The 25,146-nt window shown below is 37.0% G+C and overlaps 1 protein-coding gene across 1 annotated transcript in view; it reads left to right on the top strand.

The window, feature by feature from the left end:
• frtz (WD repeat-containing and planar cell polarity effector protein fritz) overlaps positions 1 to 25,146 on the top strand; it is a 56,401-nt gene that overhangs the window by 4,709 nt on the left and 26,546 nt on the right. The window contains exons 3-8 of the mRNA XM_081758735.1: positions 899 to 1,034; positions 5,006 to 5,186; positions 9,599 to 9,798; positions 15,259 to 15,359; positions 17,522 to 17,636; positions 23,870 to 24,076. Of these exons, the coding sequence (XP_081614861.1) occupies positions 899 to 1,034; positions 5,006 to 5,186; positions 9,599 to 9,798; positions 15,259 to 15,359; positions 17,522 to 17,636; positions 23,870 to 24,076 (940 nt within the window). The remainder of the gene's footprint in view (positions 1 to 898; positions 1,035 to 5,005; positions 5,187 to 9,598; positions 9,799 to 15,258; positions 15,360 to 17,521; positions 17,637 to 23,869; positions 24,077 to 25,146) is intronic.

Below are 25,146 nucleotides of genomic sequence, written 5' to 3' on the forward strand. Positions count from 1 at the left end.
TGTTTTGTGGCGGCGCAGCTGTGTGTTTATAGCTATTATTGGTTCAAAAAGATGTCGGGGAGTGGGGTGGATGAGTGCTTTTCTGCATTAGTTTATAGGGTGACCAGAACACAGGAGAACTAAAACTCAATATAGACAGTCCATTTGTTTGTTATGTCAGTCGAAAGAGTTTGGGTATCGTTGCAGCAATTGAAATTCACCATTGTGCTCCTCGAACCACTGCAACACAATGTTGACCTTGTGACAAGGAGCGTCGTCCTGCAGAAAGTTGAGCCTTGCTCAGCTGGAGATATGGCCAGCAAGAATGAGTGTGCGTGATAAGCAATGACCTGCCGATAGCTAGAAGCCGTCATGGTGCCCTTCACATGCACTACCAGGTCCATGGAATGATCATGTGAACATTTCCCAAATCATAATGGAGCCACAACCGGCCTGTCATCGTCCTACTGTGCATGTTTCGAGCATCTCGTTTACTTGCAAGACGACGGATTCTGACGCGGCCATTGATTTGATGAAGGCAGTATACAGTCTTTTTCCCACCTTGGGAACTACGGGAGCTCGACAATTCACGCTGTTTCCGAAATGCGTGTTCCCAGCGGTCTGGCCTCTGTCAAACTGGATATAGCGCTGGCCTTGCCCATTCTACATACAAGCGTCATACTGAGTGATCGAGTGAGTTCTCTCTTCCCGTCTGGCGAGCAGTTCTGCTGTGACTTGTGTTTCTTACGTCAGCCCAACCTCTTCGTTCGAAAAGTAGCGAGTGATCATAATGTTTTGAATGATCAGTGTGTGTTTTGAGGTATTCAGGACTTCCGACAAAATGTCAGCAAGGATTATTAATGTTAGATGCAAATGCATATGAGATTAAATTACTGGACTTTTTAAAATTCATTAACAGGTATCATGAGAAAAAAGATGTTGGAGATTCTCCATATACTGAAGGAAAGAAATCCTATGCAGGTAAAAGGGGAGGAGTATGGAGTCCAAATAACAAACGGCCAGGAAGATTGAAAGAAGGCATCAAAGAGCTGGAGGTAAGTATTTCTCTTCTCTCTCTTTCTCTCTATGCTCTATACTCGTGTTATATTTCCTTCTTTGTTATTCTTTTTTTTTCTGTTTCATATTTCCCATAAATCATTTTAGAATAATAAATATGTTTCATAATGCTTCCTTTATTTATGTGTTTGAACGTTTTTGGAGATAAATTGTCTTTGGGTAGGAAAGGCTAACAATCGATAGTTTCGATTTCGATGTCTACGCCGTTTTGGTAGTAATCTGTGTTGCTGCACTGAACAAAAGGAATATGGTGTAAAAGCAAGGATTTTCCAAATCTCTTCTTGAGATTTTAAAAACATTAATGTTCATCGGACCAATTGAGGACTGATTGTGGTCTCTATTTAAGGTTTAAGTATGGTAGTGCTGCTTACCTTGTAATTGGATTGTTTGTTAAATGAAATAAGAAAGAAGATGCCAAAACAGAGCGAGAACTTATTGACCACATGGAAATCTTTGGCGGTTGTGATGTTGTTTGCGGTATAAGCTGGAGTATAGCATATAGCAGCTCAGGTAAAACTAATTATTCATAAGCATGCACAGATCCGTTGGGACGTTGAAGTGAACATCGATTAGGCGAGTTGGCTGAAGGGATAACGTTGTGAAGGGATTCTGTGATGGAAAATGTTATGTCTTCGTACTATCGTCATGTCATCAGATAAGCAAACTATCAAAAAAATAACATTATTAAGAGTAACTTTAGAAAGAATTCGTAGATCTGACTGCCTAGTTAAGTTAAATATTCGTATTACAGTATATCGTTAAGATTCATTTGAAATACGTTTAGCTTCACGTTGCACAAGGTATGCTACAGCATGACTGAGTAAATCTATTCCAATGGGAGGAATTTCTTGCCTTGACTACCTGCATCGCGCCGGACCCCGTAATCATCGTGCTTAACGCACTGTCGTCTATCTCTCCTTATCGGTGTGAAATACAGCTGGTTGTGTTGTAAATAATTTACGTTAGTAGATTAAGAAGTTTCCTCTATTGTCTGCATGTATTCATGTAAGTGTAATTCTACAAGTCTTGGTCTCTTCTTCTGTGGGTTCAGTTGTTATTCAAGAATATTTCACGTCCAAATGTCTTTATAGTCATTGCAACTTCACAACAAATGTATGATATCCGCTCGGGTTTTGTAAACAATGATCGTCTCTTTCGTTAACATACATATACATAACATACATACATACATACATCAGTTTATATTTTTGTCCACGTTAATAAATTGACACTTACGAACATCCAGAGCTTAATTTTCGTAGTAATATCTTGTGAAGATCAATAAACTCTAGTCTCAGTCGTTCGGTTGGGTACTGCGTTGGCTGCCTATAGTAAAGTTTCACTTCGAACCTAACATTGAATTGTAAGTTTTAAGGAATAAACAGGAATGTTATACATGAACGGAAATAACTGTTTCGGTGCTTTCAGGTGTGTCTTCAATTTAAAATAGTAGTAGAGTGTTGTTGGTATTGCGCTGTCTTGGAACAGAGACTATTTACTCAGTATATTGATGTTCTCTGTTCGTATTCTCGTTCCGGTGACACCTGAGCCAGATTGTGAATTATTCTCACTTCCAGGTTCCGACACGCGCGTCGGTGGGACATAATAATTAACCCTGTTTAACATTGAAGATGGATGTAATGTTATATGTAAAAGTATAAGGTCTTTTATGGTGACTAACACGATTATATGTAAACTTCGTTGTAAGTATTTTAGGCAGCGAAATGTAACTACGAATTCGTGTGCAACAAACTCTTAGCGATTATTTCAAAACTAAATCTTCAGTGAATAACCAATCATTAAAGCCAAACATCACTATACCTCCAGTGAATAACCATTAAACTAAAGGAAGAAATGTATCCGTTGAAAATCTGTTAAAATGTTGGACTAAGATTTAACCGAGCGAAACATTATATTTTATATTATACAAGTTTATATTAAACTCCGTAACTGTAATTGATTTTTTTATTAATTCTTTCGTTCTAATTCTTGCAAATATTTGTGTTAAATTTGCTGTGATACTTACATGCTGTGATAAAGAATATTGGGTTGTTAGACAATAAATGTACACTTTAAGGAATGTTGCTTATATCATTTAATGTTTGAATACCAGCTTAAGGTAAGAAGGTAATCAAAATGAGTATTACGCTAATTGACTGTCTTCTTCGAAGTACTGTTTTGAGATTTTCTTCATTCAAGTATTTGTTTTTTTTTTTCTCTTTTCCTCTTCTACCCACGCTACATCATCTGGGGACAAGATCTTGGTTCTGACCTTCCTTTTTTTAATCAATAGTACTGCAACTGCAATGCCACAAATGATATTTTCACTCTGCTGTGGATAGCTTACTTACCCCCTGTGTGGGCTTTGGGCTCTTCTACAATCTTCCTACATTCCTTTCTGTTTTAAATCTTATCTTGTAATCCTATCACTTTCATGGTCTTTAAATCCCTCCGCCCATCTTAATATAGGTCATCCTCTTTTTCTTCCCATATAAAGTCTGCATTTACACAATTCGTTGAGCATTGTCCTCCTTCCTTCATGACTTCCTCCTTTCCTCATGACTTAGCTGTATTCGCTATGCTTTGATGAATTTAAACATGTCTTCTTTCTTAACTAATATGTCGAGTGCATCGTGTGTTATTTTCCATCTTCCTTCACCGGTTCATAGAGTGTTCTTAGTATTTTTCGTTCAAACGTCCTTAATTTTTTTTTTTTTTTTTTTTTTTTTTTTTTTTTTTTTTTTTTTGTCGTTAATACCCACGATTGTTACCCATATGTCACTGCTGGCTAACCAATGTTTTGGTTATTTGTTTACTTCTGAATAATTTTGTGTTGGCATAATAGCTTTATTTCCTAACTGTATTCTATCCTGGATACAGGTGCTTATTCGATTACTTCGGTCTCTGAAAATCTGTAACTTGAAAAGAAGTTATACTGATTTACAGAAATATCAATGCAAATTATGATAGAGAACATTGTATGTTATTGGGTGAGTGAAATAAGGAATGAACAATTTTCTGTTACCGTATCCTTAACCCTTTTAACGAATATGTTTCATATGCTGTATCATAAATCACCATCGTTTTCGGTATTTGAGCTGTGCAGCTTATGCAGAAATATATATATATATATAAATGAACCTTATATCTTCCCCCTTCTTTCATTTTCCTCCCCATATTCAGAAAGATTTTGGTATGTGCTTGGTTCTGCTCCAAACGAATGTTGCTTTTGGTGACAGTGCGTGTATTTTTGAGTAGTTTGTGTTATGTATAGAAGCGAAAGATAATTGTGTGGGTTATTTTTGAATGCTTTGCGTGGAAATACCAGAAGATTGTGTTCTTAGTTCGATCGTTTGATAAATGTCTCTTCGAAAGAAATTGTGACGAAGGAAATAGTTTTTCCTTCGTACCCGATGAAGATATCGCTATAAAATTTCGCACACACACATCACCTATACCGCATTTTTTTAAAAGGGAAATTATATTCATGTAGTCCTAGCTGGAGCTGCTCCAGAGGGTATATAATTTCCCCCAGAAGGGATTTTTTTGGAGAAAAATTCCTGAGTTATTTATTTCCACATATATAGTATCATTTGAAAGTTTGTTTCATTCTGAAGAAAATTACATACGAACCATATTTCTCATATGAATAGTGCTGAAACGTTAGCTGAGCAACTAAAAGTCTAAAATTTCCTTTAAAAAGCCACATGTTAAAAGGATTAACTTGAAATTATAGTATAGTCGATTAGAAATCGAAATATCCTTCTCATAGTGAATGTCGCTGGCTCATATACTAACATTCTGCTAATCACTTGAGGACATATATGTTCAAAGAAATCTTGCAATTATCTTGTCTTGGTGATTTTTTTTTAAATTTATTATTTGAAATGATACTTGTTCGCAAGAATTAGTGAGATATGAAACTATTCTAAATAATTTGTCTTTGCAGGAGCTGCTTACACATTATAAGGTTCTACATTGTCGCTGGCGGACAAACAGCGTCCTCCAAATAATTTTTAACTCAGGAATGCTTGTAAATATATTCATAGATATATTTACTGGAGATGTTATTAAAATAGTTTTTGACAAGTATTTAATTGGAAAATTGTTATCAGATTATGTTACAGATGGTAAGTATATCCAACATGTTTATATAAAATTTGTGCTGCTCTCTAATTTTTTCTAAGCCGTTTAGTTGAAATAAAAATTCTTTCTACTTGGTGGGAAGCCATAAGAGTTGTAATTGTTTTTGAGTACAGCATCCCGTTCTGCAGCGAGGCTATATGGAACGTGGACCTACTGATAAACATGGAATCTGAACCACGTGAGTTCCCGCCAGGGCCATAAGAGTTCTGAATGAGCGGGAACAGTAAAAAATAGTCATTACACCCGAATTTGATACTGAACTCAGGGCCTTTACTACAAAATATAGACTTCTCTTCTGGTCGCTTTATTTGATCCTGAACACGAGAATACAATTTCTGAAACGTTGCACATTTCTGACTTCGTTTCGTTGGTGACTTTGGGAAACTTACTCAGTTTGTATAGAATTCAGTTGAGCAATGAATTGTCCAAACGAAAATTATCTAGCAAACTGTATGTATTATGTAAACTATTTCTATACTATGCAAACCATCATGTATCATCTAAACTATTAAAGTTTTGTTTTTTATTAAACATGCATCTAATTTCGCATTAGTTGGATTAAACTCTCACTAAATGAGTAGTCAGTTGTTTATAATTGTAGAAACTGATATGTGTTTAAGAAATATCTCAAAACTCATTGAACTTTTGTAATACTTGCTTATTAGTTTATGGAAACTATTTCATTTACATCTTAACAGTTGATTGCATATATTACATTTAATTAAGTATATTACTTTTCCTTCGTATTTGTATTAGCTGACGAAGTAAAATAATACATATCACAATATTGAGAGCGGTGATTATATTCAATAAGAAAAAGCGAAAAGGCTATTACTCACCGCAAAAAAATATGTAGCAGAATATTCTTCTACATGCAACAGGTAGCGCTTTCGGAACATGCTACTTCCTTCATCAGCCTGTGGTAGACTTCAAAAAGGATAATAAGCATGAAGGATGGTTATAAATGGTTAAAAGGTTAGGATATGTAAAAAACGAATCTTCTGCCAAACATTAAAACACACGGGAATAGAAACTCGCTGATATTGTACACTGCTACATATTTTTTGCGGTGAGTAATAACCTTTCTGCTTTTTCTCATTAAAATAATAGTTTCTCAGAGGTTGAGTTTCAGTCCCTTATTAGATAGGGTAGTATAATAACTACTCATAATGTCTTAATCCAATGGCGAAAAGATTAATTCCTTTTAATATCTTGAAGCCGTTTTTATGTCTCCAAGTGTATATCAAACTGAAAATTACATAGAATTTGCGTTTCTTTATTTCACTGTTTATTGCGGGGGCCGCGGTGGCTCTGTGTAGAGCGTTCACCTCTGGTGCATGGGTCCCTGGTTCGATCCCAGCTCGCGCCAAGTGAACTTCGTGGTGGACAAACACCGTGTGCGTGGGTTTCTTCGGGGTTTTCTCGTTTCCTCCCACTTTCTTCATTCCACCATTTCATTCATTATTTCATCATCACCGCCTCTTTTAACCTACCCGGCATAACCGTGGGAGATAGATTTCATTTCATTTCACTGTTTACTTCTAAGTGGAATAATTTTTCAAATTTAAAATAGAAATTGAAATCTCAATATTCTGTGGGCGTACAGATTAAAATAATGCAAGAACTGAAACTGAATTAATTTCCATATGTGAAAAGTCTACCATTTAATCCATGCGACAAATTGGGAACACAGTTTATATATCTTTTGTGTTACTATACTGTTCATAATCAGGAACGGATTGAAGAATAAACAATTATTTATTATTACCAGCGACTTATTCCATTTTTCTATACATATATGTTTTGGAACAAGGTAGAAAGAGCTTGTAATAAGTAAAATAATAGGTGGGGCTGTAGTGAATTCTTACTTTTGATTGCAGAGTCCAAAGAAAAAGTTTTGTTTTTAGTTGTGACAAGGAAAGTAATACTTCATATTAGATCTCACAGAAAACTGCATGTAACATAAACATAGGTCAGATGTTTCGAACATCAAAATATATATGTAAAACACGTATATAAGAAGGTGTCGTATTGATGTATCACTGATTATTCAGATTATACTATAATAAGGAGAGAGGAGATAGTCCAGTTTAAATCTGTATCTCTTTAATTGATAATGTATATTAGTTAATGCCTTTAATGCATGTACTGACAATATTTACGGAAGAAAGTTACAAGAATTTGAAAGCATCCTAACTCGAATGATCAAATCGTGCTCAAATGCAAGGAGGAAGGAAATAATAGAATTTTTCCGTTTCTTGAGTTAAATAGTTAAGTCAGAAGCTTTCATAAAGTATACTTTAGAGATAATTACAAGTAGAAACAAATCTCTAAATTTGAATCTATATACATTATTAGTTAGAAAGATATTGTATTGTGTTGAAATGTTTCTTTTGATACTACATGTCGCTTATACAGCGTTGTTTTTACCTACTCCATAAAGCACCAAAGCTTATTTTACAGAAAAAGTGGGAAATTTGACAAAAATAAAAACATCGCTGATACGTAAGATGCAATATTCTTATTACTTCATAGCGAATCGATTTCCTGTGGTCCCAGGCAGATCTACTTGGCCTAGTGTTGATGCGAGTTTATGACAGTGACTGGTCTATGCTCCATTCTACTTGAAGCTGTTGTAATTTTGCAATGGTATTTTGGACATTTTTTCTTGTTACTGATATCTGGAGATCGTTCCGCATGTGCTCTATAATATTCAGGTCAGTGCTTTCCTGAATCAGTCAAGGAGTGAAGTATGGTGGGATCGGAACCATACCTGTACATATTTTATGCTTCGGATCGTTATCCTGCTGATAAATATACCCACGACCGTGAGAACCTCTTGCATAAGACAGCATGACATTTTACAAGTTGTTAACGTAAACGTGAGATCCATCGTTCTCTGAATCTGGTGAGGCTTTCTTATACCATGAGTTGAGAATGCTCCCCGGCCGTTAGTTTTCCTTCGCCATGTTTCGTGGTCGGTCGCGATGTGATGTTTAATATCGATAGCTTAGAAGCTAGTTGCTGAATCCATTTTGATACCATCGTTCCCGAACACGAAGAACTCATATTTGTCTGTCTAAATAACATCAGGCGATTGTTGAACCGTCCACCCAAGATGTGCTTTATCGCGTGTGACTCGAACCGTACATTTGCCGCAGAAATGTAAGGTTGCGTGGCTGCGCATCGCGTCATTATTCCTGGATTGCAGGCAGCGACGGATGGTAGACGGTCTGTATGGATGATAAAGGGCCTCCAAGAATCAATATTTACTTGGTGATTTCGGGTGCTGTGAGACGAGGGTCGCATCTGGGTGTTACGATCGATCAGCATAATCAGTGCAGCGTAAACGGCCGCTTCATATTTATTCACATATCCGTCCTGCAGTTTCCACTTCTTTAGAAACTCAGTAACCATTCTTTTGAAAACGCCAAACTGCTGAGCAGACTTGAGATGTGTCATCCCTCGTTTTGGATCTTCTGTAGTGGCTCCTTTTACCTCTCATTAAGGTTTGGAACTCTGTCTTAACCGTGTCATTGAAATAAGAAAAACAACATTTAAAACTTTTCTTTAAAACACGAGAAAAGCGCGAGAACTAAAGAAAATACCAGTAACAGTCCAGCGCAATTATGCACGAAATCAAAAGAAATTCGAAAACACTCAAGTTTTCTTAATCCATTCGCAACCTTCTTTTTTCCCGGTGGGGGGCACTCGGTCGAAAAAGTGGAAATGTTTTTTTCAGGCCAGCCATCCTGAATGAGGTTTTCCTTATTCACACGAGGCAAATGCCGGGGTGGTACATAATTTATAGGTCCCAGGTTGCTTCCTTCCTTCCTCAATCATTTCTTGCTTCCTTTCCCTGGATAGTGTGCTCGCCGAGGGACGTCATCCATCATACGTGACGGGCTAAATGACCACAGATGCCGAAAACCCAGAAATCTAAATCCTAAATCGCAACCTTTTTTGTAATGAAATGCACGTAGATGTTATTATTCTTTTTTTTCTTTTTTTTTTTAAGCGCGAACGGTGCACATTATTAAAATTAGTTACACCCTAAAAACTGAATGTAATAACTTAAGCATTATGAAATATTGGATAAATAATAAAGAAAATATTGCATGTTAAATGATAACATTTATATTTGCCCTCAATTTTCTATTTATTTATTTATTTATTATCTGTTGTTTTATCTAGTTATTACATGTCTCAAGTACATCTTTAGACATTTTTGCATTTAACATGTCCTAATTTTTATGTATTTACGCCTGAAGAAATGAATTCGATATCCCTCCTTTTCCTTTTGAAATACTTTATTACTTGAATAAATTGTAAACTTATTTATAAATCTAATTCGAAAAGATTATCGTCTAATATCTTTTTCCTTTCTTTTCTTTAGTTATTTTTACAGATTCCCATTTGTTGTGTTCATATAACGATAATCAAGTTACGTTTGTTCACTTGACAAAACCAGTGCCGAAGCGAAGCTTCTTGCAGAAATTGAGTCGTTTAGATCCAAAAATGCAAGTTCTGGAGTTGGCTGGTCCAACTGGAAGAAGATTGGAAAGGCGAATGTCGTGCAATGCAACTGGTGATTTGGTATGTAGTTAGTAATTTAATGCCTTTACACATTAACTACATAATAGTAATGTTGCAACGATGCTTAAATTAAAGATAAAATGAAAGATCGGTGATAATATTTCGAGCTTTGTTATTATGCTAAATATATTCATTTGTATAACGTACAGTAGTACAGCATTCAGTTCAATTGAAAAGAATTACTGATTCGATCCCAACCATGTGAGCTTGGGGTGGGCAATGCAGTGTCTGTGGAGTTTCTCTGACTTGTCACGTTTCCTGACACGATCTTCATTCCGGCTCTTTAAATCATTTCAAGTTGAGACGTTAAAGATAAAGATTACGTTTTATTGTGTGTGTTTATTCTACACTTAGTCTGAAGGCAATTTAACCTCACTAGGGGTTACGTTTGTTCGTGCTTACTGCTTAATGTCTCCAAATCTTCAAAATAAACTGGATACTCACTATATATATGTCCCGTGTATTCTTCATGCGTATGGCCAGAAATATTACGAAAAAAATCGTTGCTGTATACATTTGTTATCTTGAAAATTCGTATAATATCGAGATTGAGTCAATTTTGGCCGGATCTTGACAGTTCGTGTAGTTTTGCAAATCGCAAATTGCTTCCTTTATCTGTCTATGATACCTTTTATTACTACGATTATTAGATTTCCAAACTATGCTATTCATTAGTGTCGGAAGTCGTTTAACGGCTATGTTCGTCCATCCGTTCTGTCGATGGGTATTAGATCATAAAGATAACAGGGTTCCTACTGGTCAGGGAAATCAGGGAAGTCAGGGAAAATGGTGCAGGTAAGGGAAACTCAGGGAAAAAGACTGGAAATCAGGGGAAGTCAGGAAAAATTTATAAAATATAGTTCTTCTAACATTAGTTGTACACCAATTTCAGCTTAGCCAACTACAAATGGTGATCAGAAAAATGGAAACACCTGAACGAAATTGCAACTTACCAGATTAATATGGTGTCGGGCCACCTTTCGCCTTTAGAACAGCCTTGATGCGACGTGGGATGAAGGCATAGAGGTCGTGAATGGTAGCAAGTGGAATTTTACACCATTCCTCGTGCAGGGCATCGGCCAGTTCTGTGAGAGAGGATGGAAGTGGAAATCGTCGCCGGAGTCGTGTTTCCAAGACGGACCATAGATGTTCAATTATGTTGAGATCTGGGGATTGGGTGGGCCAGAGGAGGTGTTGAACTTCATCCCGATGTTCCTCAACCCACGCTGCAACAACGCCAGCTGTGTGAATGGGTGCATTATCAGCCTTGGAAGATGGCGTCATTGTCCGGGAACAACATCCGGACATAGGATGCAAGTGGTCTCCTAAAATTGCGGCGAAAGCGTTATGGTCCCTGATGAGCGGTTTGGCCCGTGCAACACGACCCCGTAAGTTCATGTCATGTAATTCGCGGCGGACTGTGATTGTCGAAACAGGGTGGGGGAGGTGCTGATTGAGTTCCTCCGTCACTTGCTCCGCAGTGGCACGACGGTTCTGCGTGACAATGCGCTTTAATACCCGGCGTGACCTGTCACTCATGATTTTCTTCCGCCCACTGTTCCGCTTCCCCGATGTGGTTTTCCCGTGTGTTGTGTAGGCCGTCATCACCTTCGACACTGTCCCACGCGACACACCTGACACAGTAGCCACTGCCGTCACACTCACTCCACATAATCGCGCACCAACAATTTGCCCTCTTTGAAAATCTGAGAGGTCTCCCATTTTACACTACCTCCGTCTGCTGCAGCCACTGAACACTGCTGTTCCACTGCGCCTGACGTAGTATGCAGGCCGACCTAACACACCACCACCAGCGGTCCGGCACTGCGGGCGCCACGACCCCACTGCCAATCCATACATCTGACGTGTTGCCAACTACAGATGTTTCCATTTTTCTGATCACCATCTGTATTAATGATCATATTTGGTCTAGGAATTAATTCGTGCGGTTGGTACGCACACATTGAAGCTGTAGTACAAACACAAAATACATAAATACCTTAAGAAAAATATTGTCCATCGCTAGCCACCACTTTCGCCCATCTGTCAGGCAATGTACGGATTCCGTGGCGAAAGAAGTCCTCATCCTTGGAAGCGATCCAGTCAGAGACCCATGTTTCGATATCTTCTGAAGAAGTAAACCGCTGTCCAATCAAATCGTTGTTCATGCAATCGAACAAGTAGTAGTCCGAAGGAGCAACGTCTGGTGAATACGGCGGGTGGGGTAAAACTTCCCATCCGACATTTTCTAAATAGGTTTTGACCAGTTTTGCGACATGTGGGCGAGCGTTATCATGTTGAACAATAAGTTTATCATGTCTGTTCTCCCATTTTGGTCGTGTTCTGGCCAGAGCTTGCTTCAAACGCATTAATTGTCGTCGATAACGTTCTCCATTCATAGTTTCACCCGGTTGCAGCAGCTCATAGTACACCACACCTTTCATATCCCACCATATGCACAGCATAACCTTTGCACAGTGAATATCTCGTTTTGGTTGTGATGGACCTGGTTCACCTGGTTTCACCCAGGCCTTTTTTCGTTTAGGGTTCTCGTAATGGATCCACTTCTCATCACCCGTAATAATTCGATGCAGAAACCCCTTTCTGCTCTGTCGTTGAAGCAGCAATTCGCAAATGGTTTTTCGTCTTTCAACGTCTCTGTCTTTCAATTCATGTGGAACCCAATGTGACATCTTTTGAATCATTCCCATGGCTTTCAAGCGTTTGGAGACTGTTGTTTGATCAACGCCTAATGCTGCTGCAAGTTGTTCCTGCGTTTGACACGAATCCTGCTCGAGCAATGCTGTCAATTCTTCGTCTTGAAATTTTTTTGGCTGTCCAGCTCGCTCTTGGTCTGCCAAGCCGAAATCACCACTTCTAAACCGTGCAAACCACTTCTGACACGTTCGCTCAGCTAGAGCATGGTCACCATACACTTCCACCAAAATACGATGACTTTCAGTCGCACTTTTCTGCATGTTAAAGTAATGCAGCAGGACACCCCGCAAAAACACTTTATCAGGCACAAATTGCGCCATGTTCACTTAACTTCAAACTGGTGTTGTTGACGCTTTAATCCACTGCCCTATACTACGAACGATACGCGATGACAGGGGTTTGCAACACATGTGTGGATACACGGAACTGTGGGACGCTCCGTTCGTTGCGCCATCTCTTGTCCACCCGCACGAATTAATTCCTAGACCAAATAGTATGGGACGTTGCTTAGATTTTTATGGAAGGTAAGTGGAATGTACGTATGAGCAATTGATTACTATTTGTCTCTATAGAATAAATGTTGTCATATATAAATATTCACGGCTATTAATTCCTTATTTATATATCAACGTCATCCGACCCCTGTCATGAAGTCAGGGAATTTCCTGCCAAAGGTCAGGGAAAGTCAGGGAAATAGATTTCTCCAGATCAGTAGGAACCCTAGATAAGACATCGAAAATGAAATGAAATGAAATCTTTGAATTTTACGTCCCACGGTTATGCCGATTAGGCTAAAGGAGACGGTGATGATGAGAAATTAATGAAATGGTGGAATGAAGAAAGTGGGAGGAAACGGGAGAACCCCGAGAAAACCCACGCACACGGTGTTTGTCCACCACAAAGTTCACTTGGCGGGAGCAGGGTTTGAATCCGGGACCCCAAGCACCAGAGGTGAACGCTCTACTACTGTGCCACCGCGGCCCCCATAAGACATCGAAAAGCTGTTTCTTTCTTTTTTCTTTTTTTTTTTTTTTTTAATTCCATAAGTTTTCTTTTTCAATTCATTCACCGTCTCAAAAGTAGATTCCATCTTCCGTTAACCCTCTATTCGAACCGGAAGTGATTAAAATAGGACAAAAACGCCGTAGAATAAAAACGGTAATAGATAACGACAAGCAGTCTTTTGCAATCGATTCAGCGTCTCAAGAGAACATATCACCACCATCAGCAACACTACCGGAACCAAAAGTAATTGAAATTCATTACTAGAGCAAAAACGGTAGAAGTTACCGAGTTTTTGCAGTCCATTCAACGTTAGAAGAATAGGCTCCCTATTCAGACTGGAAGCAGTAGTAATCACCATTTCCGTTTTCAACACTGATCCCCATGGAACAGAAACTATAAAAGGAACAAACAATTTTCTGTAATCGATTCAGCGTCTTAAGAGAAAACACCACCACCATCCGCAACACTGTACTGAAACCGAAGGTGTTTGAAATTTATTATTACATCTGTTTTCAATGCTGATTTTTATAGCGCAAAAACTGTAAGAGATATCGAAAAACTTTTTTTTTTCTTTTTCAATCAATTCAGCGTCGCAAGAATAGGGTTCATCTCCTTCGTTTACCCTCTATTCAGACCGGAAGTGGTATGAATCAACCATTTACATTTTCATTGTTGATCACCATAGACTAGAAGAGTAATAGATAGCGACTAACTGTTTTTAACAATCGACTCAGCGCTGTCAAAAGAACATACCATCACCACCTGCAACATTATGCCAAAATCGGAAGTGGTTGTAGTTTACTAGTACTTCTGTACTTATAAAGCGAAGATGGTAAGAGATTTCGATTTTTTTTGACAGATTTACCGTTTCAAGAACTAATTTTGTCTCACGTTCTATCTTCGATCTTATTCCTCTATTGCAGTCTGTGATTATAGATGTGCTGCTTCAAGTTTGAGTATAAAATTCACATAGTTCTCGAGTCTACCGTTGTTTCACACTGTGAAACGAAACCACCACCACCTCCTCCTCCTCCTCCTCCTTCTTCTTCTTCTTCTTCATCATCATCATCTTCTTCTTCTTCTTCTTCTTATTATTATTATTATTATTATTGTTATTTTTACGTCCCACGGTTATGCCGGTTAGGCTAAAGGAGACGGTGATAATGAGAAATGAATGAAATGGTGGAATGAAGAAAGTGGGAGAAAACGGGAGAACCCCGAGAAAACCCACGCACACGGTGTTTGTCCACCACAAAGTTCACTTTGAATATTTAGCGAGTAAACGATAAAAATTGTGCTGTGTTGTGTGCAATGCTTTACACTTCATAAATATTATATATCATTAATACCGGTCCAAGTAACATGTGATGAGCCAGTCAACGTAAATATATAAATAATTATTTACCAGTGATGTGTGTTGCCCATATTCTAAAGAAAATAGTTTAAGAAAAACAGGTTTGAGTCAAAAATAACTCGATAGTGGCGTTTTGTGGAATCCAAATGATCTTGGTGCTCCGCGGGTTAAGAAACTTATTTATTCCAGATATAATATTGACACTTAAATATATTAATTTTATTAAAAACGCAAGTATAGTACGTATTTACATTTTGAATAATTTACTTACTACTACTGTATTATTGTGTTCTACATTTTGCTTTAGGAAGTGTTGCATTTTAAGGTACCTTATTTATTGTCTGTATCTGAAATGTTGATGTATATGAAATTTTCATTCATAGGTATTAATTTGGTGGCGCTGTACAAGAGATGAGGTATATCCATGGAGTCCTTTAGTGAAGGATCAAGATAGAGCAAATGTTCATGTTTATGGATTAAGTGGGTAAATACAATACTGATTTTTCGTTACTTGTTGATGAATGGTTTTTTATTTAATTAATTTGTTTAATAGTTCATTTACCGTATGTCTGGTTGGCTGATTAATGCCAAACTATTAAACTTCTAAAGTTAGAAACTTGAAGTTTAGAGAGTACATAGAACTTGTGACGTAAAGTGGCACTAAGGAAAGATTTTTAAGGAAGTATTGTAAGAATGCGAACTCTTCTTACTGTTTAGCATTCATGTCTGTCTGTGATACTAAATTCGAATTGGCTAAAATGTTGTAGGTTCACCTCCGATTAGCTAATTCACATTATTCTAGAAATGTGTGCTTGATTGTACATAGCAACTGCTGTCACAGTCCATTGGTGCGAACTCTTGACAGGTCTAACAGCCATTAAATGTATTGTTCTACCGTTACCATGGCAACAAGAGTTAGTCATTCATCAACGATTCTTTGAATGAGAATTCCTGAAATGCAAGCAAGAATATACATTTCGCTGTTTTGATAGTGGCACAACCCGCTTGTGTGAAATTCGAGATTGCAATTATTATTTCGAAGAAATAAAATGGAAATGGCAATTATCACTGGTATAAAATGATATCCATATATCGTAATCCGTTAAAAGTTACAGACGTAAAATTCCGTATTTAGACTTCTCATTTAAAATAATTATAGTTTCAGCATTTTTGGTACTTAATCTAGGAGGGTGGGGATGGTTTATTAAGGTGCTCGTATGCGAGGTGTGTGAATTTCTTGCGAGAATTCGAGTTTAGAGGAATCTGATATGAAAGACCAAAAAGGAACAAAAATAATATTGCCGCTATTATACGTCGGAGCATTTGCTAGTTTTCACCATAGGATGAAAAATAGAGCACTCTTTTTTTCCCCATCATGTATAGTAACAGAAATAACAAGTCAAAATAAAATATTATATTTTTTTTTTAAAGTTTTGTTTCGCAGTTCCGTTTCTGATTCTGTCTTTCGGATTCTAAATATTAATTGTGCTCAAAATTCCAGGACTTCTTTTTTCAAATAGTTTTGAATCTTGAGTCTTACAGTCGTAAAACTAGAGAAAGGTCACTGAATTTGAATTTGTGTCTCAAACATGTCTTATATATTTTTTGGTATACAAATATTTTACGTAGTAATCCAGCAGTGTGAAACAGAATATGATTTAGGATACTCCTTAATTCAAGAGATACTATTTTTAATTTTATTTTTGTCAGTGTTTATTTACTGTCTATCTGGGTACTTCACAACTAATGTGCTGCATTAAAATGTTGTTTCTTTAATTATATTTAATAGAATACAAAAGGATAAACGACAATAGAGATTTGTATTTAGAAAGCTTAAGGAAAAAAAGCTATTTTAATATTGAGATAGTCATATTAAAAAAAATTTGTATAAGCTATGTACGTGTTTGCTTGTATGCTTCCATACCGCTTGCATTAAAGTCGAGAGAGACGTTTAAAAGTAGATAGTACATAATCCTTCAGGTGGAGGCTTTGTTAATGTAAAAGTTTAGAAGAAAATCGAGTTCGCGTACCGAACTTTGAATGTAAGTCAATAATATTACCCACATTTGTTTGTAGAGTGTACAGAAACTCATCGAACACTCATATTTTCAAGATTCATATAGATGTAAAAATCAATTGTGATAAAAGTTTTTTTTCTTTTTTCTTTTTAACTTGACCTTAAAATCTGTATCTCGTACACAGGGTGACAATAAAAAATCCTTCAACTTATCTGTCTGAGGAGTGTCGGTGTTTCGAAAGTGCCGGATTTTGGATTATTATATTCTATATACTGTATGTATTTAATAGAAAATGACTACATTGTTCGTTTTTGGGGGTATAGAGCAGGAAATAAATGATAAAATGAGGAGGAATGCTTGTTAGTAGATACAAGCAAGACTCAACAACTGATTACCGATTATAGCGCCATGTAAACGTAAATGGCTCCTCCAGAAAACAGTGACGGTAAATTTGAAAATGCGCTCCTATATACGTGCGGAAATCTGAAGACCAGATTATCAATGGCCGAATCTTTTTGTGTCAACCTGTATACATGCATGTAGCTACTTTTATTCTAATAGATGGCGTAATGGAATTCTTTGGCGATTTATTATGTTAACTGTGTGTATTTTGTCTGTATTTTTTCAGATCCAAAGCAGAATTGGTATGCTATTATCGAACAGAATTTGATCCTGTGTGTGTTGCATTTAGTCAAGTGCAATCTAACGTAATCCATACAGTAGAACAGAAGGTCTCAAGGAAGGTAAGAACATACAACGACCAGTGAGTCATAAGTCCTGCAATATTTCGACAACCCAAAGCAAGCGCGTTTATGTGCCGTGATTGGACCGTATGTATAAGGTCAAACTGGCCCAAGAGGTAGTATGGCAAAAAGACTATTTAACACGGAAGCCGTCTCTCCGTCAGTTTTTAGTAGCGGTGTCAATCGATTGTTCAACGTTGTTTTTGACACGTGAACTTTGAGTTCGAAATCGCGTATAACGCTGAGGCAGCAACCGAAAACATTTGTCACGCGAAAAGGAAAAGTACAATTACCACAGCACAGCAACTCGCTGATTCCAGAAATTTCGTGCGGCTTGTAAAAGTGTCGAAGATCAGCCAAAGGTTGACCATCCTGGAGTAACAGTTTCTGAAGACATACAGCACAGCATTGAGGAAAATCCATCCATTAGCACTGACAATTGACAAACCAACTCTGCATATCCGAGTCCACTGTAGTGCGTCACCTGCACGAACTCGGGAAAACCATTAGGAGCTACCACGTTGTGCCACATCAGTTGACTCCAGTTTAGACCCAGAGAAAAATAAATGTGTACCGACAGCTGCTAAAAAATCCGCGTGATGTGTTTCCTGAAACGGATTGTCACATGCGACGAATTATTTATTTATTTATTATTATTATTATTTTTTTCGTGCTTCGAATGTGCAAAAATAATGATCGAATAAGAGTCAGCTTTCAGAACGGTTGTCAAATATGGCCGTTTTGAGCATAATGTCATGATCTGTGTATGGTGGAACTACTTAGAGGATAATTCTTCCAGTTCGTTCCTAACGGTCGTACACCATCAATGTCGACGTCTTATTCAGAACATTAGGAGCGGATATATGCTACACTATGCCAAAAATATCCTACATTGGTGAATCGAAGACACGCCCTGCTGCAACAGTATAACGCAAAACCACATTCGGCTCGGAAAAAGAAAAAGTGCAGGATCTTGATGGTACCAAACTGATGCCACACCCGATATATAGTCTTGACCGTTCCCATTCGGATTGCTACCTGTTTCAATTCATGACACTCCCTGAAATCACAATGCTTCATCATCCAGCAGGAGGTGAAAACAGCAATAATTGATTTCTTTGCCTCTCAACACAGACGTAATATCGACGTGAAATCGAGGAACTAGCAGGAAGGTGGTTGTCACTAATCCAACATGAGAGGCTATACTTTGAGTATCAACTTTTCCTTGTACTGTAATAAATACAGGTATGTTGTGTACCAGTATATTGCAAGACTTATGACTCAACATTGTATTAATTTATTAATGTTCTTAGTTATTGAAAAATCAATATAATCGACTTGTTTCAGTTTATCCAAAATATATTTAGTTGTAATTTCATTGATACGGAAGATTGCTAAATTTAAGTCCAGTACAATGTAAATCGGATTGTGTAACTACATACTAAAAACTTCTAGAAAATATCCCTTTTTTCTGCAACTAAAGTTGGTTAATTAGTTCTGAATAAGTAGCCATAAGTACTGAATATGTGAATTACGAAAATAAATAAATAAATAAAACAAAAAATTCATAGAACTCTAATATACATGAGAGAACTCTAATCTACAGTAATTCATAAGGTATAATGTGATACACAAGTAATTCATTCGTTTCGTTGTGGCTTTGTGGATGCCGTGGCATTACCTCTCCCGTGAATGACTCAGGCTTTACCTCAATATTTATGTTATAGCTTGTGACCCCAGCCACCCATCAGCAAGCTGATAAAGAATGGATAATAAGGAAACCGAATACGCGGGAAACGGAGCAGAAAAATTTACCGGAAATAATTAGTAGATCCTCCGTCACAGGCGGTATCGCTAAATTCACATCACAAGAAGGGTAATGGGAACATCCATCTCGCTAGCGAACCGAATCCCTGAGTGTCTACTAGTTATAAGTAGAACACGAAATTAATGGCAAAATAAAAACCAAAAATGGCTGGGAAAATCGCGAAATAAAAACCCCAAAAAGGCGGATAAAATGGCAAAATAAAATAAACAAACAAGGGCTGTTGGAGAAAAAAGGTACTAAAATATTTTTAAAAAATCTATAATAGCCTATAATTGATTTACTAATACACTAGAAATATGCATTCTAGGAAATAAAATGTTTCATTTTGTACGTAGTATGTGCAATTCAAAATTTCTGGAAACTTGCAGTTTGTTCAACTCGTAAGGGATGACATCGTACGATCCATTGACCATTCTTCACTAGTAACAATGAAACAAAATGATAAATACAAAAACATTGTCACACTTTTTTTTTACACACAGTTCCGTTAGCAGTTTAGAAGACATTCAAAGCCCAAGAAGTACCAAAATAAGAGTACATCGGACCGTAACAAGGCGAAGAATATGGCGCGTGTGAGAGTGTCCATCAGCAATCTCCAAAGCGTTCAGCCTTATATAGGTTGGCCAGGCGATTGTTTTCTCAGTACAGAACCTATTGCTTTAAAGTACAGAACCCAAACTTGAATAGTTTTTCTATCCGGAACAGAATCATGTCGGCCAAGTCCGAATCGAATGCGAAATGCGCGCTGAGTAGTGAATATACTCCTTCACAACAAACGCACAATGCTTACCGCACCACGCCATTGAAACTACTGAAAATGGCACGTATACCGCTATTGATCGATACCCTTCAACCGCCATACCCCTACCACAACTCACATAGAGCCCTCCTCAAATACCGGAGATCTTTTTGTCGGACATGTATTTTAAATCACGTGTTCTCCTTTTTCGAAATCGATTTTTCAGATTTTATTTTCTGGAATCGGGATAATAAAATTTTCGGATTAGGCTTTTCCGAAATTTAATCCAGTGCTTCCATTACACTAGTTAACAAATTTAAACTTTTTGTTTGTTACATGAGAAAAATCACCTGATCTTAAAGGAACTTTTTGCGCTGAATTCGAATATGCACTCGGTTTCTCTCCATCACGTACAGTTTTCCCGTAACAGAGGGATTTTCGGGAAATTCCCTCAAAAATTTCCCTTTTTCAGATATTTTATGCCCCTAGCTCCTGTCCCCTTACATATAGTAACATAGAAATTATACGTAAGTATACCTTGATTTATATTTAATAAACCCTAAAAGTTTCGTAAAAATCGCTTTGTTCTTTCTAGAGAAATAAATATATTTGTATGTATACTGTGTGCACTGTTTATTGCACCTGATAGTAATGCTTTCAGATCTCCTGAGTTGGGGTAAAAACGATTTGCTAGTCAACAACACACTTGTATTGCTCTCTGTAAATTAGAAACGTGTATAAAAATAGAATGTACTTCCAACGTATATTTTTTTTAAACGTACAGTATATGTATATCTTAATACATATATATATACAATTCTCCAAGTTTTTTCGTTTTGTTCATGAAATGGTTATCAATATTTGTTATCAAATGTAACAGAATGCAAAAGAAAGAAAGAATGGAATACAGACTCATTGTTGACAACAATGAACTGATGCAGTCTGAATTTTCCACTACGGTATCGTTTCCCCCCTCCCCCCGCGCATTTCTTTCTTTCTTGTGTTCTTGACACCTGGTGAGGGAGTTTTGTACATTTTTATATTGACGTGTGGTTTAACACTACTTCACTTTCAAAGTTGTCTTTGCTGCTAAGAGTGCTTTCATGTTTGATCTTAACGGCATTATACCCAACTAAGACCAGAAGTTTAGTTTGTGATCAGTACAATGGCGTCAAGAGGGCGGCGTTCGTGTGTTAACTCACCAAATAGTTTTTGTTATGTGTGTGGCCAGTTTGTAGTTAAAGGACAGTGTAGATCCATTACGTCATCGGTGAAACTAGCATATTATATATACTTCGGATGTCGTGTGGGAGATCAGGACAAAACTTGGACACCCAACATAATTTGTGCGTCGTGCTACGTCACTTTACTTGCATGGGCCAAAGGGAAACGGAGGTTCATGAAATTTGCTGTACCCATGGTGTGGAGAGAACCCACCAACCATCTGGATGATTGTTATTTTTGTCTCACAGTAGTTAAGGGACATTCTAAAAAAAGCAAATACACAATAAGTTATCCCAACGTTAAATCCGCAATTAGACCTATTCCGCACGGGGATGAACTTCCACTTCCCGAGCCCCCTACCAACTGGGAAGAGATATGGCCAAAAGACTCTGATGATGATCATGACCTTGATGAACCATCGACATCAACATGTACATCCAAGGATCCAACGTCCATCCCTGACTGTGTTCGCGAGCCACATTTCATCCGGCAATGTGAACTTAATGACCTAGTCCGTGATTTGCACCTGACAAAACAAGAGGCGGAACTTCTGGGATCAAGGCTCCAGCAGTGGAACTTATTGGATGCAGAAACGAACATATCAGTGTACAGGAAAAGGCATGTTCAATTTTCAAGCTATTTCTCAATGCAAGATAATGTGTGCGTATGTACGGATATAAATGGGTTGATGGCGGAGCTAGGAATTCCTTACGTTCCAGAAGAATGGAGGTTATATATCGACGCGTCAAAGGTCAGCCTTAAAGCTGTCCTTTTACATAATGGAAATGAAAAACCTTCTATACCACTTGCGCACTCAGTGAAGATTAAGGAATCCTATGACACCATGTCAACTTTGCTAAATCTTATAAATTACAAGGACCATTGTTGGCAAATATGTTGTGATCTCAAGGTAGTTGGTATTTTATTAGGACTGCAGTGCGGTTACACGAAGTACCAATGTTTTTTATGTTTATGGGATAGCCGAGCTGATGACAAACATTATGAAGTGAAGGAATGGAAACCTAGAGTGAATTACGTACCTGGAGAATGCAACGTCAAATACGCTCCTTTGGTAGATCCTAATAAGATATTACTACCGCCACTTCATATCAAGTTAGGACTTATGAAAAACTTTGTCAAAGCCATGGACACATCTGGTGAAGGTTTCAAGTATTTGCGAGATAAGTTCCCTAACCTGAGTGATGCTAAGATTTCAGCGGGAGTGTTTATTGGTCCTCAAATTAGGAAATTAATGCTTGATGATAGCTTTGACAGCAAGTTAAACAGTGCTGAGCTAGCTGCCTGGACAGCATTTAAGTGTGTTGTGCGCAACTTTCTGGGCAATAACAAAGCTGAGAGTTACACAGAAATCGTACAGGACATGATACAGAAATACAAAGAGTTGGGTTGTAGGATGTCTTTAAAAATCCACTTTTTGCACTCTCACCTCAGCTTCTTTCCTGCTAACCTAGGTGCTCTCAGCGACGAACAGGGGGAAAGATTCCACCAAGATATAATGGCAATGGAGAAAAGGTACCAGGGACGATGGGATCCTTCAATGATGGGGGACTATTGTTGGGGTCTTGTTAGAGAATGCAACATTTCTTACAAAAGAAGGAAGTAGTGTACGTTTTTGTAACCCAATGGAAGTTTCATATATTGTGATAGTTTTGATTGTCTTTTCATGACCTTTTGGTACATTTGTATTATTGTTTATTGTAAATTGTCACACTTGTAAATTATATTGTATTATATTTTATATATGTGTTTGTGGTAATAAAGCAAAACGTTTTACCTCAACTTAAGAGATCTGAAAGCATTACTATAAGGTGCAATAAACAGTACACACAGTATACATACAAACATATTTATTTCTCTAGAAAGAATAAAGCGATTATTACGAAACTTGGAGGGTTTGTTAAATATGAATCAAAGTATACTTAGGTATAATTTCTGTGTTAGTATATGCAAGGGGACAAGATCTTGGGGTGTAAAATAAACGAAAAGGGAAATTTTTGAGGGATTTTCCCGAAAATCCCTCTGTTACGGGAAAATCGTACGTGATGGAGAAAAACCGAGTGCATATTCGAATTCAGCGCAAAAAGTTCCTTTAAGAACAGGTATTTCCTTTTATATAACAAAACCTTTGTTAACTAGTGTTATGTAATCCTACTGATACTTTAGGCAATGAGTATGATTGAAACATTTTTAATTGAAAAGGCCATCCAGTTACTCTTCTGATACATCCGAGGAATCGTAATTAGAGTGACCGTTTTCGGTAGTAATATCCTGATTTTTTTCAGTTACAGTGCCCTCGTTCTTTTTAAAACTTGGAAGATAAATAATAGTATAAACTAATGGTTTGAATGTATTACTTTAACATTATCTAACTTGGTGTTTCTTAAATAAATTTACTGGTACCTTTAAAATTCTACTCAATAGGGCGAAGTGACAGTAGATAGTTGTACATACGGAATAACAAAATCCAGACTGCAGAGAATCTCTGTGATTACAATACCTCTCCCAACGCAAGTTTGCTGTTACGGTTTCAGCCCTGATGAAGAGAAGCTTCTGTTGGGGTGTATAGATGGCTCCATTGTCATGTATGATGAACCACGAGGCATTTCACACGTAGGAAAAGCTGCTTTTGTAAGTATTGTGGTTCATACGTTGAAAATACTCGTGCTTTTTGATGTTGCAAGGCTTTACGTTTATATATTGTATTATGATTAAACTATAAACAGTATATGTAGTTTTGATTCGGTGTTAACATATTCCTAGATAAATTTAATACAGATAATATGTGGTATATGTTAAAGGAACGGTCATTATCCTGATCCTGCATGTATAATGATTGTAAGTGTTGTAATAATTTCAGCAGCATGCTTGTTGCTTTCATCGATCATTCTAAAGGAACTATGAAATTTCTGCCATACAATTGGAAACCACATGACGTTTAATTTAAACCATTTTTCATAAAGCATAAATCAAAATTAATTTTTACCAGAACTGAATTCATGTTAAGTTTAATTTAATTCACTACAAACAAAATATAAATCAAAGTGCATTCATTTATTTCTTTGTGGGCTTCTTTTTTATATTATACATTAAAAATATAAAATATGTTTACAACACTGTATTATGTAGCAAATACTTCACTACTAAAAGTTTTTTTTTCTTTTTCGTCTAATGGTAAAACAAAAGATGATTGATTTTTAATGGTGAAGTTGTTGTTAAGTAACTACAGTGTTGTTAATATGCAGTATTTTGTTAGTTTGTAGTATTTTTTAGATTCTTTTAAGCAATATATAATAGAAGTTACAAAGAAGTTAATTTAGTAACTTTGATAGTCTAAATTAAACCCCACATGATTTCTATTGTTATAACAGAATCACCTCAGTTCAGTTTAGATTGGTCTATAAATGCAGCAGGTAGGTTGCTGAAATTATTTCAGCATTGAACTTCATTGAAGCATGTGTACGTGAATCATGTTAGTGAATTATTCTTAGGTATTTTTTTTTTTTTGTTTTGTTTTGTTTTGTTTTGTTTTGTTTAAGATAGTGCTCAGTGACGAACAGTGCTTATTTTGTATGTGCATCTAGTGTAAAAAACCTTATTTTAATAACGTGTATGTTTTCGTAGAGAATAATTATCTTCATGTTAAAGTATTTTCGTGTTTTATTTGTTCCACTATGTGGGCAAATGTGTTGTCTGTTCTA

This window comes from Thermobia domestica, chromosome 5 (genome assembly GCF_964235325.1).
Source record: "Thermobia domestica chromosome 5, izTheDome1.hap1.1, whole genome shotgun sequence".
Taxonomy (NCBI): Eukaryota; Metazoa; Arthropoda; class Insecta; order Zygentoma; family Lepismatidae; genus Thermobia; species Thermobia domestica.